The sequence below is a fragment of the Pan troglodytes genome, chromosome 6 (assembly GCF_028858775.2).
Source record: "Pan troglodytes isolate AG18354 chromosome 6, NHGRI_mPanTro3-v2.0_pri, whole genome shotgun sequence".
Taxonomy (NCBI): domain Eukaryota; kingdom Metazoa; phylum Chordata; class Mammalia; order Primates; family Hominidae; genus Pan; species Pan troglodytes.
This window is the reverse complement of record NC_072404.2, coordinates 157,338,249-157,357,115: the sequence shown is the minus strand read 5'-3', so window position 1 is coordinate 157,357,115 and position 18,867 is coordinate 157,338,249. Positions and strand designations below refer to the sequence as shown.

The following is an 18,867-nucleotide window of genomic DNA, read 5'->3' as shown; positions in this document are numbered from 1 at the left end:
ACTGTCTTTAATCTGGTATTCATCACCTTCTTCCTTCCAAAACAGAGCTCTTGAAACTTTGCCCTTATTTTAAATAATGTTTTGTGCACGTGTATGAATTTTTACTGTAGATTCTAGATGAGCTTTGGAAATTCTGAAAGGAGGAGAGACATACAGGGCATGAACAGAGTCAGAAAGAACTAGTAATCATGTAGTGTTGCCATATAAAAGACAAATACGTTTTTAGTAAGTAAGCCCAAAATCTTTCACGGGACACACTTATACTAAAAGCTTATTCATTGTTTTTCTGAAATTTGAATTTGGCTGGGCAACCGCACTTTTATTTGCTGAATCTGGCAACCCAAGGGAATTTTCCAGGTCTTCCTTTCCTGAAGCTGCACTGTCACACAAGCATGGACACAGGTTAATTTGCCTGAGCCACTAATGGCTGCAACATAAACACCTCTCTTGAGAGTCACTAATAAAGAAAACCAAAACAAAACAACAACAAAAAATAAACTATCAAGTTGCATAAATTCTAAAATGGAAACAAAATTCATAACTCAAACCTTTGTTGGCGGCTGGTCAGGGATGCAATTAATTCGTTCCAATTCATTTACCACTGGACATTCAGCAGAAACAGGAGTGGTAGCAGTTGTTCCAGGATCTGGGGGACCCGTTGTCCTAGGATGTGTGGTACCAGTTGTTCCAGGATCTGGGGTACCAGTTGTCCCAGGATCTGGGGTACCAGTTGTCCCAGGATCTGGGGCTATACCAAAAGCAAACATAAAAAGACCATTAGAAAAATTTAATTTCACAGACATTCAATAGTTCTCAACACCTCCAATTAACTCCACTACTGAGTAGGCTTCACTCTGATGACCTCAAAATTTATGCATTCACTTTATAAAATGTCACTTTGTTCCTGCTGACTGTATTCACCTTTTTGTATCTCTATATCATCTCCTTCTACTCCCAACTCCCTCCCCTACAAGATAGTATGTATAAGAGCAAGGACTCCACCTTTAGACTAGAAGCTCATGAAGGTGGGGACCACCCTTCCTTTAGTCTAGGGGTCAGTAACTATGGCCTTCAGGCCAAATTAAGTCAAAGCCTGTTTTACAAACAAAGTATTACTGGAACATTACACACATGCACATTACATATTATACACATTACAAACTCGTTTGTTTTTAGCTGCTTTGTGCTACTAGGGCAAAATTAAGTCATTATGGCAGAGTCTGTATGGCCCACAAAATCTAAAATATTTACTATCTGGTCCTTTACAGTAAAGTCTGAAGACCTCTGATCTGATTCTTTACTTCCAACCCCAGCAGCAAGGGCACACAGAACATGTGCAGTACAAGTGTCATCCTAATTATAGTAACCTCAGCTTTGCTTGCTCAGTCAACAGCCAATCCCCAGGTCAAAGAATGCTTCTGAGCAATGCCATTCTTCTGTAAATACAAAGTCCTATATGACAAAAGATGTAAAGGGAGGCCACCACTCTAAAAACTGACAGCTAGGACTTACCTAAGGGCTAGAGAACTTTGAATTCAGATTTAAAAATCAGTAAATTAGAAAAGGTATTTTTATTGTATCCTAAAATAAGGAGGTGAGCTTTCTTGAAGGTATTCTACAATAAATTAATAATGACATTAAGATAAAACAGTGTCTTTTGATTGGTTTTCTTTTCATTGGGGGTTTCAAATTCAAATTGTGCCAATGTCTGCATAATGGTTTTAGTTACATCTTTAGAATCACATAATTTTAAGAGTTGAGCAATCTTTGGGACTTTTTTCTACAAAAAGTAGAAATTGTTGTAACAAGGGATGGGGTAGGAGGGGCAGAGAAGCCACAGGTTAACACTTGATTGCCTGGTTCTCCTAGGAAGTTGATCCTAGATGAATCAGATAAGAAACCATGGATAATTCAGCATAATCCAGCTCCTTTTGAGGATATAAAAATTCAATAAACAAAAAAACTTTGATTAGATGAGGGTCTTCAGAAAGTCCAAGAAAAATATGTATTATGAAAAAACTATGTATAAATTTCAAATATTTTTGGTACTAAAATAAACTCAAAGTAGATTGTTACAACATGTCTGAACAGGACTTAGCTTGAGGCACTAGGAAAGATAAGACATCAATTTGAAAAGAGCACCTATCAGAGCAACATAAATTCTGCTAAAATTGAAACAAGAACAAACATCAAACTCACGGTGAAGCTTGGGTGGAAAAATGGTGAAATCACTGATACTCACAAAAAGTTTATGGGGACAATGCCCCAAAGAAATCAGCAGTTTACAAAGGAATAACTTATTTTAAGAAGGGCCAATACAATATTGAAGATGAAGCGCACAGCAGCAGACCATCCACATCCATTTGTGAAGATAAAAATTAATTTTTTCATGCCCTAATGAAGAGGACTGACAAATAACACCAGAAACAATAGTCAAAACCATAGATGTCTCAATTGGTTCAGCTTATATAGTTCTGACTGAAAAATGAAAGTTGAGCACACTTTCTGCTCTACGGGTACCAAAATTGTTGCATCCACATCAGCTGCAAACAAGAGCAGAACCTTAAACAGAAATTTTAAACAAATGGGGATCAAGATTCTGAAGTATTTCTTCCAAGAGTTGTAGCAGGAGATGGAACATGGCTTTACCAGTACGAGCCTTAAAACAAAGCACAAAGCAATGGCTCCCAAGAGGGGAAAGTGGCCCAGTCACAGCAAAAGCAGACCAGTCAAGAGCAAAGGACACATAACGGTTTTTTGGGATGCTCAAGGCATTTTCCTTGTTGACTTTCTGGAGGGCCAAAGAGCAGTAACATCTGCTCATCATGAGAGTGCTTTGAGAAAGTTAGCCAAAGCTTTAGCAGAAAAATGCCTGGGAAAGCTTCACGGAGAGTCCTTCTCCACCACCACAAAGCTCCTGCTAATTTCATCATCAAACAAGGGCAATTTTGCAAGAGTTTTGATGGGAAATCCACCTTATGGTTCCTATTTGGCTCCTTTTGACTTCTTTTAGTTTCCTAATCTTAAAAAAAAATCTATAAAGGGCATTCATTTTTTTCAGTTAATAATGTAAAAAAGACTGCATTACAAAGGTTAAATTCCCAGGACCCTCAGTTCTTATGGATGGACTAAATGGCTGGTATCATCTTTTACAAAAGTGTCTTGAACTTGATGGAGTTTACACTGAGAAATAAAGTTTTTTTTTATTTTTATCTTTCTAGCTTTCTTTTTATTTCTATATTTCTATTTTTCCACAAACTGCTTGAAGTCTCTCATATACTCGCTTGCCTTTCACATAAGGGTATTGTTAATTATCATTCTTAGCAGAATTAGACTTATTTAAGGAAATTTGGCAAATATTTTTAAAATGTCAATTATGGAATTCTGCAATGCATTAATTGATAAATCAAAGTATCAGAACTTAAACCTACAATGAATATCTACTGAGCTGTCCAAAACACATAGAACACACACATATAACAGCCCCCCGCAACAAACACATACACACATGAGCATGAAAGTATTACTTTCCTGCCATTGATGAAGGTTTGCTCTAATAAAAACAACATATGGAGAGAGCCCCAGAGTTACTTCTTACCTGTTGATTTCAGTGACTCTTTGGCTAAAAGCACAATTAGAACAATACTGATGATAAACAACACAAGCAGAAGAACACTGAGCACAATCTCCAAAGTAGTAAATTTTTTCAGCTTCTTTCTTGCCATCTCTAAAATGTAAGAGAAAACAATTTTAGATTTGAATTTGATTTACTATATAACTAGTAAGATTTTTAATGGAAAAGCTCAAATGTATGCAATGAATACTATAACAAGCCTCCCAAGCATCCATTATCTAAATTAAAAAATTATCAGCTCATGGCCAATTCATTCTGTCTTTATTCTGGTCCACTTTTCTCCCTACCCCTGAATTACTTTGAAACAAATCTCAGGTCTCATGTCTTTTAATCTAAAAATAGTATGTTTCTTTAAAAGATAAGAAATTTTGCAAAAGGCAAAATATTATCATACCTAATATATGTTTATAATAATTTACTGTCATCAAATATCTAGTGAATTTTGAAATTTCTTTCATTGTCTGATAAACTTTTATAATTTGTTCTGCTCTCCTGAGGATGCAAGTAAGATTTATATCTTGTAATTGGTTTATATCTGTTATGTATTTTTTAATAAACAGAATTTGTTCTGTAGATTTTTCCTGCAATCTGAATTTTGTTGATCACATCTCTATGCATGCTAACATGTTTCTCTACCCTTATAGTTCCTGTAAATTAATTATTAGCTTTAGAGTTTTTATCAGATTTAAGTTTGATTTTTTAGCAAGAATGGTACATAGATGATAGAGCATCTTCCAGGAGACTTTAAATCTAGTTAATTCTCTTTTTTGCAATCTTCATTCTGAAAATAACCAGCTAGATTACCTTGGAAAATTTACTTAAGCTTTCTCATTCTCAGTTTTCTCATTTACAAAGGAAATAAATTGAACTAGAAGATCTATGATATTCCTACCAGCATTTTTTTCACTTTTTAAAAATATTTTGTACTGATTTTAATTTTTATAGATTTAGGAGTACAAATCCAATTATGTTACATGGATGTATATGCATAGTGGTGAAGACTGGGCTTTTAGTGTACCAATCACCCAAATAGTGTACATTGTACCCAATAGGTAGTATTTCACCTCCCCCCTAACCCTTTCTCCTTTTGGAGTCTCTAGTGTCTATGACTCTGTATGTCCGTATATACTCACTGTTTAGCTCCCGTGTATAAGTGAGAACATGCAGTTTTTTACTTTCTGTTTCTGGGTCATTTCACGCAGAAAAAATAGCCTCCAGGTCTATCCATGTTGCTATAAAAATATGATTTCATTGTTTTTTATGGATGAGTAGTATTCCATGGCATATAGGTACACTACATTTTTAATCCAATCATCTGTTGATGAACACTTGGATTGATTTCATGACTTTACTATTGTGAACACTGCTGCAATAAAAATACAATTGCAGGTGTCTTCTTGATAAAACAATTTATTTTTTTGTGTGTAGATACTCAGTAGTGGAATTGCTGGATTGAAGGGTAGTTCTAATTTTAGTTCCTTGAGAAATCTCCATACCATTTTCTATAGAGATTGTACTAATTTACATCCTCACTAAAACTGTATCAGCATTTCCTTTTTTCTGCATCCTCCCCAATATGTGTTGTTTTTTGACTTTTCAATAATAGCCATTCTGACCAGTGTAAGATATCATCTCATTTGTGGTTTTAATTTGCATTTCTCTGATGATTAGTGATGTTGAGCATTTTTTCAGGTTTTTTGGCCACTTGTATGCCTTTTTTTGGAAAAATACCTGTTCATGTCCTTTGCCCACTTTTTAATGGGGTTACGTGTTTTTTTCCTGTTGAGTTGAGTTCCTTATAGATTCTGGATCTTAGCCCTTTGTCAGATACATTGTTTGCAAATATTTTAACCCATTCTGTTGGTTGTCTGTTTACTCTATTTTATTTTTTTACTGTGCAGAAGCTTTTTAGTTTAATTAAGTCCCCTTTTGTCTGATTTTGTTTCTGTTGTGGTTTCTTTTGAGGACTTGGTCATAAATTCTTTGCCTAGGCCAATGTCCAGAGAGTGTTTCCTAGATTTTTCTTCTAGTAATTTTATAGTTTCAGGTCTTACATTTAAGCCTTAAATCCATCTTGAGTTAATTTTTGTACATGGTGAGAGATTTCATTCTTCTGCATATGACATTCCAGTTTTCCCAGTACCATTTATTGAATAGGGAGTCCTTTCACCAGTGCATATTTTTGTCAAGAATCAGTTGATTGTAGGTATTTGGCTATGTTTCTGAGTTCTCTATTCTTTTCTACTGATTTATATGTCTATTTCTATACCAGTACTGTGCTGTTTGCGTTACTATAGTCTTTTAGAGTAATTTGAAGTCAGGTAATGTGATACCTCCAGCTTTATTCTTTTTGCTTAGGATCACTTGGGCTACTTACACTCTTTCAGGGTTCCATATGAATTTTAGGATTGTTTTTTCTAAACCTGTGAAGAATAATGTTGGTAATTTGATAACAATTGCACTGAATCTGTAGATTGCTTTGGGCAGTATGGTCATTTTGATGATACTGATTCCTCCAATCCTTGAACATGGGATGTTTTCCAATTTGTGTCATCTACAATTTCTTTCATCAGTGTTTTATAGTTGTCTGTAGAGATCCTTGACCTCCTTGGTCAAATGTATTACTAGGTATTTTATTTTATTTTATTGTAAATGGGATTGAGCTCTTGATTTGGTTCTCAGCCTGATTGTTATTGATGTATGGAAATGCTACTAATTTTTGTACATTAATTTTGTGTCCTGAAACTTTACTGAAGTCATTTATTAAATCTAGGGTCTTTTGAAGGGTTTAGAGTTTCCTAGGTGTAAGATTATACCATCAGTGAACAGAGGTAATTTGACTTCCTTTTTTCCAGTTTGGATGCCTGTTATTTTCTTCTATTGCCTGATTGCTGCAGCTAGGACTTCCAGTACTATATTGAATATGAGTGGTGACAATGGGCATCCTTGTCTTGTCTCCATTTAGGGGGAATGCTTTCAATCGTACTGAACTTTTCCCTGTTCGGTATGATTTTGGCTATGGGTTTTTCATATATGGCTTTCATTATTTTGAGGTATGGTCTCTCTACGCCAAGGTTTTTAAGGGTTTTTTTTTTTATGAAGGAATGCTGGATTTTATCAAATACTTTTTCTGCATCTATTGATATGATCATATGGGTTTTGTTTTTAATTCTGTTTGTGTGATGAATCACATTTATGGAATTGTGCATGTTGAATCATCCTTGCATATCTGTAATAAAACTCACTAATCGTGGTGTTATTATCTTTTCCACATGCTGTTGGATTCAGTTTGTTAGTATTTTGTCAAGAATTTTTGAATCTATGTTAATAAGGGATATTGGTCTGTAGTTTCATTCTTTTGTTGTGTCTTTGTCTTTGGTATCAGGGTGATGTTGGCTTCTATATTAGTTTTTAAAAGTCATTTTCAAGTGAGTCACAGAAATCTCACACTACTCTATTTCTCCCTTTCACAAAAGACACATGTGCTAAACATTTCATTAGTGTCTTATTTTTTTATTCTATCCCCAAGTTCTTCTCAGAAGAGAGGGCGGTGCTAAATAGAGCATAAGAATCCCTGAGCTTGATTCCCAACCATACCATTTTTTGCTGTGGTAGCTGAAACAATTTATGTAATACTCTTGAGTCTCAATTTTCTTATCTGTAAAATGAAACTACAATTTCTTTTGTTATTATTATCTATTGCCACCTTCTTATTGTGGAAATCAAATAAAAATATTATAAGTCATAAAGCATAGGTCTCATTATTTACCAAAGAGAAGACAGGTAATGGGTCCTGGGTAAGAAACAGAATGTTCCTACAAAATATGTCAGTCCCACTTTCCCTGAGTGTGTCACCACACCCGACTTGGTGTTCTGGTGGAGCAGCTGATAAACAATGCTGATTGCTGTCCTGGTTGGCTTGCTCTGGTATGACCTTCATTAAGTGCTTTATGGCCACATGTGTTGGATGACTCATGCATTGCCTGGGACATAGGTGCAGAAAGCCAGGAAGAGGAGCCATAGCTGCAGTCTTGCCTATACAAGGCCTACTTTCTCCACCAACCCACCAACGCTTGCTTTCCCAGGCTACCTTGTAAATCATACTCTCTTAACTCAAAAAGAACATCCCCCTTCTTCTCCTGTGAGGTCTTAATTCATGACTCCCTAATTTAGGAATTGTTTGATATTTCCTTGCGGTCTCATTCTCCACCCAATCAATGTTTCCTCCCACATTCTCTTCAGTAGGAAGCAGCCATCCTTAGTCATTTATCCAAGGATTGGTTGAATAAGAGGACTTACTTCTCATACACTGATAAGAAACTGCTGTTAGTCAACGTAATGCCCTCTTACTATGCAAAAGGAAACGGAGCTGTGAAAGCAACCTTTCTCTACAGCAAGGATTGCCTTGTGTTTTCTAGAATAAATTACTCCAATTCTAGTCTTTCTTACCATGACTGTCACCACTATCTCACATTCCAAAGAGCTTCATAAGAAATCCTATAAAATTAAACTTGCTTGTTAAATTCCATAAAGATTAATAATCTCTCATGCCTGGTATAATTAAATTAACTAATAAAGCAAAGAGTAATCTTATGTTCACTGATAAGAAGAGGAGTTAGAATGTCTATCCAAGTGACCATGCCTCCTCTTTGGTAGATGCTAATAGTTGTAAGATGTGAGATTGCTTTTTATAAAAATATTTAATTTTTTTCCAAGTGTTTATTAACACACTATGTTAGACATTATGAAGAAACACCCACCGACTGCTGGTCAAACTATAAACACCCTATGCTCAATGAAGACTTGGCAAAAACTATTAAAATTACTCATGCCCATTAGCCAGCAATTGCATTTATAGAAATTCATCCCTTAAATACACTTACGCACTTGGGAATCAATGTATATACAAATAAAGGTTTTTCATCACAGTATTACATGTAATAGCAAAAAAGTGTAAATATCCATAGAGACAGCAATCAGTAAATATGTGAAGTAAAATATAATTCAATGTTATTTAAAATCATCACACGGCAGGTGTTTTTAATTTAACAAATTATTTGATACTCCTCTCTTCAAGAGGTAGGGCGAGTCCCCACCACCTCACCCTTTGAGGATGAGCTGGACTTAGTGACTCACTTTCAACAGATAGGATGTGGAGAAGGGATGGCATCTAACTTCCAAGACTAGGCATTACAGCTTCCTCCTTGCTCTTTCTCTTGGATGATTTCCTGAAGAAACCAGTTACCATGCCATCATAACATTCAAGCAGGACTATGGAAATTTCTAGCAAAGAACTGAGGTCTTCTGCTAAGAGCCATCTGAGTGAGGTCCCTTGAAAGCAAGCCTCTATCCCCATTCAAGCCTTCACATGACTACAATCCTGGCTGACATATTGGCTCGATTCATGACAGACCCTAAATCAGCACCACTCGGCTAACTCACCCCCATATTTCTGACCTACATAAATTGGGAGATAATAAATGTTTGTTGTTTTAAACTACAAAATTGTAGGGTAATTTGTTACCCTGCAATAGATAACTAATATGCATAGGTAAATATGACTTTTTAATAAAATATCATTAGCATTTATTTAAAAACATGTTTGCTGTTTATTAATAGTCCTTTTGCTCCATACATTCAAATATGGTTACTTGCTCTACGGAACAATAATATCTATTTTCTAGCTATACAAGAGAAAGGTTTCCTTAAACCTTAAAAAAAAACTCCAGCGTTATCTGATTGACCTTACTTCCTGCATTATAGAACTCTTGATGGTGAAGCTTCCTATCTCAATTAAAAAAGCAATTGAAGAAAAACTAAGATCAGGAAAAATGGCAAGAGGCAAATAAAAAAGGAAATAATTTAAATAGGGTTAAGGGCTTTTAAAAATGTTTTTTAAAAAACTGCTACTTGGCAATCTGTCCTTAATCTTTGACTATTTTTTTATAGGACAAATATATAATTATGCAATTTTAATGCTAATGATAATAATGGTTAACAGTGATTGAGCAGATATCCTAAGAGGTTTCCATAATTTGTCACATGCCATTTTTATAACGACTGCAAGTTAATCATGGCTACTATCCTCACTTTCAGATGAAAAAACTAAGCTTCAGAAACGTCGAACAACCTGCCTGATGTCATACAGCTGATAAGGAGCAAAGCCACAATTTGAACACCTGCCCTTTGGACTCCACAGCCATGGCTTTTAACCATCACTCTGTATTCTATGCTATAATGCCCCACAGTGTACACCAGCTTGGGCTTTCTGTGAGATTATAGTTTTATCAAATAAAAACACATTAAGTTTATGGCCCATAGCACATTTTAAATTATCTGGGAGACCTAGAAGAAGCTACTGATGTGCCTCATTTGCCACGATCATTCATCGTCATCTAAACTACATCTCTGGAAGAAAGAAATCTGCTTGCAGTTTATTTATTCATTCATGAATTATTTATTAAGTCCTTACAATGTGCCAAGCATTCTTTCAAAAACTGACTACACAACAATGAACAAAACAGATAAAAATCCCCGCCCTCATGAGACTTATGTTCCCATGAATAGAAAAAAGAGACAATAAACAAAATAAATAAATATACACTGGGTTATACTGTATAAGTATATGGAGAAAAAGTGGGGGGTAAATGAGGAATGTTGGGGTAAGGGTGGCAATTTTAATTAGGTTGGTCAGAAAAAAATCTTACTGAAATATAAGAATTATTACTATATATATATGAACGCTTTTACACTGTTGGGAGTGTAAATTAGTTCAACCATTGTGGAAGACAGCATGGCAATTCCTTAAGGATCTAGAACTAGAAATACCATTTGACCCAGCAATCCCATTACAGGGTATGTACCCGAAGGATTATAAATCATTCTACTATAAAGACACACGCACACGTATGTTTACTGCAGCACTATTTACAATAGCAAAGACTTGGAACCAACCCAAATGCCCATCAATGATAGACTGAATAAACAAAATGTGGCACATATACACCATGAAATACTATGCAGTCATAAAAAAGGATGAGTTCATGTCCTTTTTAGGGACATGGATGAAATTGGAAGCCATCATTCTCAGCAAACTAACACAGGAACAGAAAACCAAACACTACATGTTTTCACTCATAAGTGGGAGTTGAACAATGAGAACACATGGACATGGGGAGGGGAACCTCACACATTAGGGCCTGTCAGGGGATGGCGGGCCAGGGGAGGGAGAGAATTATGACAAATACCTAATGCATGTGGGGCTTAAAACCTAGATGATGGGTTGACAGGTGCAGCAAACCACCATGGTGCATGTATACCCATGTAACAAACCTGCACATTCTGCACATGTATTCCAGAACTTAAAGTAAAATTTAAAAAAAGAATTATTACTATATATACATTATGCAAAAGCAATAGAATTTTTTTCCTCTTGAATTATTTAGTATATGAATAATTGTCAAAGCTCATTGTCCTGGTACCATTATAGTTCTTTAGGCAAAGTAGACAAACCACATGGGGGCCCAAATTATTAAAATGGCTATCTAAATTAATTTGGAAAAACTGGATATTTGTCCTCTTTCCGGCATTATAGCCAGCGTTTGATGTGTATATGGAGGTCTAAGCCGTTCTTTTAAAATCCTTTGCTAACACAAGACATGAGATCTAGTGGAAAAGAGGATTCATTGTAGATAGATAGACTAAGAACAACTTGCAAAGAGGACCCCAGCGAGCCATAGCTATCATCAAAAATGCTGGGCGATATTAGTAGGTTGGGCCATCCTTTCCCAGCTGCTTGGTGAATGGGAAGGGATAAGGTAGCTAATGAATGGCTTTTTTCTTCCAAGTCTGGTCACACCCAAAGTGAGAGATTTAAGAGTCAGCTCTGACCCTAGCCAGCTGTATGACCTTGGAAAATCCACTTAACCCCTCTGGGTCTCAGTTTCCCCATCTGAACTGCAAAGGGATCATCTCTAGGAGACAGCTAACTCCTCCTTGAGCCCAGCAACAGGGTGTGCAAAGGCTTATATTTCTCATCACATTCCACAGCTGCCACCTGAACCAATTTTAAATGGAAAATTTCTTTTCTAGTTCCATTCCATGCTTATAGAACAATTTTTATAGTAATTTTATTAGCTCATTAAAATGTATTTGTGAGGGAATGCCTGATAATAAAAAATAATCATTGGCATCTTGTGAGAGTGTGAGTGAAATAGCAACGAGCTGTCTTAAATTTAGTGTCCCACTTCATTTGGTCCCTGGTAGCACAGGGACCTACCAGCACAACAAACCAAAGACCCCCTCCATCTCACCCCCTCTTTGCACACCTACAGACATACACTTACTGTCCCACACCAGGACACAGACTGTAGACAATTTGGACATTGGGAGGTCCTCCTCGCCCAGCAAAGCCACTGATCAGATCCTGCATGAAGAACCTAGTGGTATCCTTTTTCAGGGAGACCCATGGGGATTAGTCTCAATTTCTCTCTCTTTCCCCAAGAGTAACTCTCCCTTCCCACCTCTGTAACCAGTCAGAAAAGAAATGCCAGCGTGTGTCTAGCTAGACTTTGGCAACTAGTAAGGATCCAACTTTTTTTAAGTTTTATTTTAAGTTTATTTTAAGTATTTTATTTTAAGTTTTTAAGTTTAAGGGCCAACAACAATTTATCACCTTCTCCTCTTCCCACGAGCACTCCCATTCTACTCCACACATGACTGCCAGGACAGATACCCTACCTTTCTCTTTATGACCTCCTCCCAGATTCCACAGGAAACCTCTCCTACCCCCCAATGCACACCAACTCATAAATGCATCCCAATATTTTACACACATCCTCAGACTATCCCCTAAAATTATTCTGTATTTGATCAACAGAGGCACCAAACCCATAAGCATAGTGATAGATTTTTCAATTTTCTGATTATAATTGGTTCTTCAGTTACATTTTCTCAATCACAACTCCAAATCCTTTCAGAGGGAAAATGCTCTAATCTCACTCCCAAATTCTAACTCCTTTTATTCATTTCTCTCACTTCATTTCCAGAATCTGAAAGAATTTCTGCCTGCTACCTCAACCTAAGTATTAAATAATTCATCACACCTCACACAGAAACACACACAAACACACAGGTTTCACTACAATCAGGCTTATAGATCCAGCCTTAGTTCAGAAAAATATACACACACTAAGAAAAAAAGATAAATGAGAATTTTGTTCCATGTGTATGCATGTGCATAATTTTTGATTTATTATTGGTGTTGTTTATCTTTGTGTTTAACAAATTAACAAGGGCTTTTTTTTTTTTTTTTTTTGAGACGGAGTATCGCTCTATGGCCCAGGTTGGAGTGCAGTGGCGTGATCTCGGCTCACTGCAAGCTCTACCTCCCAGGTTCACGCCATTCTCCTGCCTTAGCCTCTCCGAGTAGCTGGGACTACAGGCGCCCGCCACCACGCCCGGCTAATTTTTTGTATTTTTTTAGTAGAGATGGGGTTTCACCATGGTCTCGATCTCCTGATCTCGTGATCCACCCGCCTCGGCCTCCCAAAGTGCTGGGATTACAAGTGTGAGCCACTGCGCCCGGCCAACAAGGGCATTTTGACTAAAAGAGATCAACTCAAATTCACACACACTTGTAGACACACATCTGTAACCATAAAAGAATACAAGGTTCACAAACATACCTCATTACCTCTTGCAGCCGCTCCCTCTGTCTGAAGGATGGCTTAGCAATAAAAGCAGAGGAGCACAGTCCACCAAAGCAACCAAAGATCTGGTAACTATTTACTGACCTATCAAGAAAATGTTAATGGCTTTCAAATGCAAATGAATGGCCAGCTTTTATTTCCAGGATCAGAATTTTTAGTTAATTAGTAATCGTGGTCTTGCTCTAAGAAGGACATCCTGAAGACTTTTGGAAGGAAAAGCCAGCTCCCATGACCCACTCCATCCCCTCCAGGCACTGAATGTTTAATCGGTGGTGAGGACACCCTGTATGTCTGGTAAGAGAACACAGACACAATTTGTAGATGATAAAGAGCAAAAAATAAATGACCCCAGTATTCCAAAAGAGCCCTGGTCTCTTGCACTGACTCCGAATCTCTCAGGAACTCACTGACGTTTAGTAGCACAATCTGATGATTGTGATGGAAGGAAGCTGTTTTAAAAATGTTTTAAAAATAGTTTTCTTCTTTCTTCTTTAAGGTGTCCTTAAGCTTGTTTGCAGTATGGAAATCCTTTAACAGTCTGGTGACTCTTGAACTGCCTTTGCAGAACTATAAATAAGAGAAATCTAACAAGACTGACTCCATCTTGCTTCTAACCTCTCAGGCTAAATTACGTTTTCTAGGGGATTATTTTTTTTTTTTTTTGGTTGGCTTTTTGCTTATTCTAGTACAAAGGCTAAGAAACCTATGAGAGGGATTTAGTTTATAGTTAAACTTGGAGTCAAGGGAAAATGATCCCCCTCCTTGCCTGGAGCTTAAAGGCGCATTCATAAGGCAAGGTTGGAATTATGGTAGGGGCTTAGACTTTGCTAAAGAATAGGCATAAACAATGTCCTGCCATGGCTTAGTTTGTTTTTCTATAAGTTGCTTACTGCCCCAGTCACATAACCAGTGTCACAAAATTCATAACTTCCCCAACTACCAAAGATAACATCACTGTATTGGTCTGTTTTCACACTTCTATAAAGACATGCCTGAGACTGGGTAATTTATAAAGAAAAGAGGTTTCGTTGACTCAGTTCCGCAAGGGTGGGGAGGCCTCAGGAAACAATCATGGTGGAAGGGGAAGCAGGGACTTCTTAACATGGCGGCAGGCCAGAGAGAGTGAGCAAGAGCAGGGAAAACTGCTTTGCAAAACCATCAGATCTCACGAGAACTCACCCACTATCATGAGAACAGCATAGGGGGATCCGTCCCCATGATCCAATCACATCCCACCTGGTCCCTCCCTTGACACATGGGGATTATGGGGATTACAATTCAAGATAAGATTTGGGTTCCAACACAAAGCCTAACCATATCAATCACTATTGTGAAACCTAAATAACTGGTCTTTTAGATATTTGTTAGCATTTCAGTAGACCAACAGACACCACCTAGTCTTGAGGCACCCCCAACACACACACCCCTCCTGGGAACTGACTCAGCTGCACAAAGACAGTTTTAGGTGCTCCTGTGATTTCATTCCCCGCCAATCAATTATACAAGTTCCCCAGCCCCATGCCCACCAAAGTACCCTTTACAAACCTTAGCCTTTGAATCCTGAGGGAGAGGGGATTGAGAAGTTTTTGCCTGCTCTTGTTTGGCCAACCCTGTGATTATTCAACTCTTTATTTACTGCAATGCCCGCTGTTCTCATTGATCTTTTTGGAGGGCAGTGGGCAAGAAGAACTTATGGAGCTGAGACACGCTTATAAACCTCTCTTAGAATTAATTCTTAGGCCAGGTGCAGTGGCTCACGCCTGTAATCCCAGCACTTTGGGAGGCTGAGGCGGACAGATCACCTGAGGCCAGGAGTTCAAGACCAGCCTGGCCAACATGGTGAAACCACGTCTCTACTAAAAGTACGAAAATTAGCCGGGCATGGCAGTGCGTGCCTGTAATCCCAGCTACTCATGAGGCTGCGGCAAGACAATCACTTGAACCCAGGAGGCGGAGGTTGTAGTGAGCTGAGATACAAAGAAAATCAATTACATTGAAACACAGTTACTATAATATTTTTTAAATTATAGTTTGTGCCTCTTTAATGACATACTAACAATAAAGCGATATGTCTAATAGCGATTGCAATTTCAAAAACATGATAAGCGTAAACAATATCTTGAGATTGTTTTAAATATATGATGTGAAAGTAACTGTGATCTCTCTTGAAACCAAATTCATAGGTACTACTAACACCACTGTAGTTTGCAGCCTAACTCTAAATTTCAATTAGAATTTAGCAAAGAAAAGATATGTAAATATTTTCCCCCTCCAAGTTCACAGGCTTTCAGAATTATATCTACAAACCCCAGGTTAAGAACTTTGCTCTGTTACTAAGTGGACCTTCCTCCAAGTAGGGCAGAGTTCCCCGCTCTGTGATACTCCAAGAGTTATCTGTGAACCTGTGGTTGCCAGCTTCCAGAAAAATAAGCACAGAAATTGAAGGTAAGTGTTGAGAGACTTGCATTACAATTTGACAGAATCATTTCATGTCATTGATCTTGATAATTAAAAAATGGAGCTTGTATCTGTATATGCTTTTTTTTAATTTATTTTTCAAGTAATTTAGTTTTAATTTTACAAAAGCCACAGTCTGTGATATATTGGACAATTTTAAAACAATTGCTGTTTTACCACACATAGTTTTAAAAGTCCTGCTCAGCTACCGCTATTTCTAGGCATTTGTCTTTATGGGCTAGTGAAAATTCAGAAAAAAATCTGGGCCAAGAGACCTAAATTTATAAACCGTGTATATCATCTGGAAAATACAAACAAAAATCACTATCTCTTATCACAGTCGTTTCACAGTAGACATAGACAGATAATCAAAATTGAATCAACTTATCTCTTTGAAAGTTTACTTCCTTATCCTTACTTTTCTGATTTCATGAACCATCAGTGAACACCAACCACCGTGGTAACACTGACTTACCGTGTTTCTTTGGCATCATAGAATCAAAGAATTTACAGCTAAAAGAGGAAAGAAAGGAAAACTGGCATGCATGGAGGCTGGCCGAGTGCCAAGACCTTGGGTCTGAAGCAGTGGCTCATACATGTAATCCTATCACTTTGGGAGGCCAAGACGAGAAGATCACTTGAGCCCAGGAGTTCAAGGCCAGCCTGGGCAACATAAGGAGAACATGTCTCTACAAAAAATGAAAAAAATCAGCTGAGTGTGGTGGTCCACACCTGTAGTCCCAGCTACTTGGGAAGCTGAAGTGGGAGTATCACCTGAGCCTGGGGGTCAAGGCTGCAGTGAGCTATGATCATGCCACCGCAGCCCAGCTTGGGTAACAGAGTGAGAGCCTGCCTCAATAAAAATAAATAAATAAAAACAAGACCTTCACCTACATGATCTCACTGATGTTCACAATGGCCCCAAGGCAGCAAATGTCTAAACTGCCACCCAAATGCACATCCATCAAGCTCCTAAGACATGTGACTTGAGTTGTTTGGTATCGCCCTTAAAGAACTTTAAAAATCACTAAGCGTAGCCTCCTTATTTTACAGAAGAGGAAATTGAGACCCAGGAATAGGAGGTTTGTGTGGGTGGTGACTCAGAGTTCCAGATCCGAACAGGGCAGGCCTGAATTGCAAAGCCCAGGTCTGCTTATTAACTGGGGGAGCTTAAGCAACTAAGTCTCTGATTCTGTAACTTAAATGAAGATTAAAATACTACCTATCAATAAATTTATAAACTAGACAAAATAATGTGAGTAAAAGACTTGATGTTACTTAGTAAATACTCAGTAAGTGTCAGTTACAATTAATATGATTAGTATGTATCTGCCACAGTTGTGACAAGAGCTCAGACCCTGAATCCCCAATCCAAGGCCCATTCAAATACGCCAATCTCTCATTCGACCCGAAATCAGAATTCCTAACATGGCAGGCAGTCATTCATGTTTACAAAGGAAAAATTATTGAACACCTACCCTGCACAACATCTATGATGTTGCCTGACTGTAGCAGTTTAAAGGCTTAGCTCCAAGTCCCTGGATTTAAAAACATGGTTCAGGCCAGACCAAGGTATAATCATTGTGGTGCCTGGAGTGGCTTGCTGTCTGGTGACATGGCCCTATCTGAGCTTGGAGATATTAGAAAAGCATGTCTACTTGGGAGCCTCGAAGACTATGCAAACGTGAGGATTGGAATGTGATTAAAATATCTCCTTTTCTCGGCCAGGTGTGGTGGCTCACGCCTGTAATCCCAACACTTTGGGAGGCTGAGGCAGGCGGATCACGAGGTCAGGAGTTTGAGATCAGCCTGACCAACATAGTGAAACCCCGTCTCTACTAAAAATACAAAAATTAGCTGGGCATGGTAGCGCGTGCCTATAATCCCAGCTACTCAGGAGGCTGAGGCAGGAGAATTGCTTGAACCCGGGAGGCGGAGGGTGCAGTGAGCCGAGATTGTGCCATTGCACTACTCCAGCCTGGGCGACAGAGTGAGATTCTGTCTCAAAAAAAAAAAAAGTCCTTTTCTCCATCCCCAGCCACCACCCTTACCCTAACCATTGTGACCCCACCTCTGGATCAAGCATTAGCCCTGGGGCTGCCTCCTCACTTCCGGCCACAGAAAATATAGCAATAACCACTTCCTCCACACAATTCCATCAATATACAGTCATTATGTGTGTACTACAAACAAGGCACTATGAGAATAACAATAACAACATCTACAGAGTGCGTACTGTGGCCTATGTTCTATGCTAAATGATTTCCATGCATTATTTCACTTCCTCCTGGTAACTACGCTATGCAGTCGGTACTGTTATTATCCCAGTTTTACAGATGAGGAAACTGAGGCACAAAGGCGACTTGCCCCAGGTTATGTAACTGATGAGAGGCAAACCCAGAATGCAAAGCCAGGCAGTCTGGTCAAGCCTGCACTGAAACATAGATGAGCGTGATTCCTCCACGACCTCATAGCAGAGAGAAGTCAAATGGCTACGATGCTAAAGAGAAGACAGCACCAGCAAATGCTACTGGACAGAGAATACACATGCTGGGAGGGACAGGAAAGAAATCAAAGCCATAGCTGGGTGGAAGTGGGAAGGGAAGGAGAAAAGGAAAGGTATTTTGGGCGAAAAGGAAAGATATTTTGGGCGAAGGGAGCAGCATTAGCCAGACCCACAGGTAAGAAATAACAGAACCTGTTTTAGAAACTGCAGTAAAAAGACACAGAGAAGACAGTTGTGAGACAATCAGGGACAATCAGGGACACTTCTGGGAAAGTACACTGGAGCCACAATGCAGAGATTCTAGCATCTCATCTCAGCAAGAAGATTTTGCAAGCAATAGGGAACCACTGCAGGTAAGAAACTGCCCAGAGCTGTCATAAGCACGAGATAGATTTCTACACAGATTCAAAACACTGGATTATCTGCTTCTTTCAGTTTTTAGTCCAGAAGAATATTACTTCTCCCCACACCTCCACGCAGACTAAGTATCCACAGGGGACTCTGGAAGCTGCACGGGTGCATGTTCTTTGGAATGAAGTTGTGTAGACATGAGGAGGGAA

At 38.3% G+C, this 18,867-nt stretch overlaps 1 protein-coding gene across 3 annotated transcripts in view; it reads right to left on the bottom strand.

Moving 5' to 3' along the window:
- Positions 1-18,867, bottom strand: part of MGAM (maltase-glucoamylase) — a 116,108-nt gene that overhangs the window by 95,794 nt on the left and 1,447 nt on the right. For all 3 annotated transcript variants that reach the window (XM_016958281.4, XM_016958280.4, XM_063815698.1), the window contains 2 exons: positions 3,599-3,727; positions 549-748 (listed from right to left, as the gene is read on the bottom strand). In XM_016958281.4, the coding sequence (XP_016813770.3) occupies positions 549-748; positions 3,599-3,725 (327 nt within the window). In that variant the 5' untranslated portion in view covers positions 3,726-3,727. The remainder of the gene's footprint in view (positions 1-548; positions 749-3,598; positions 3,728-18,867) is intronic.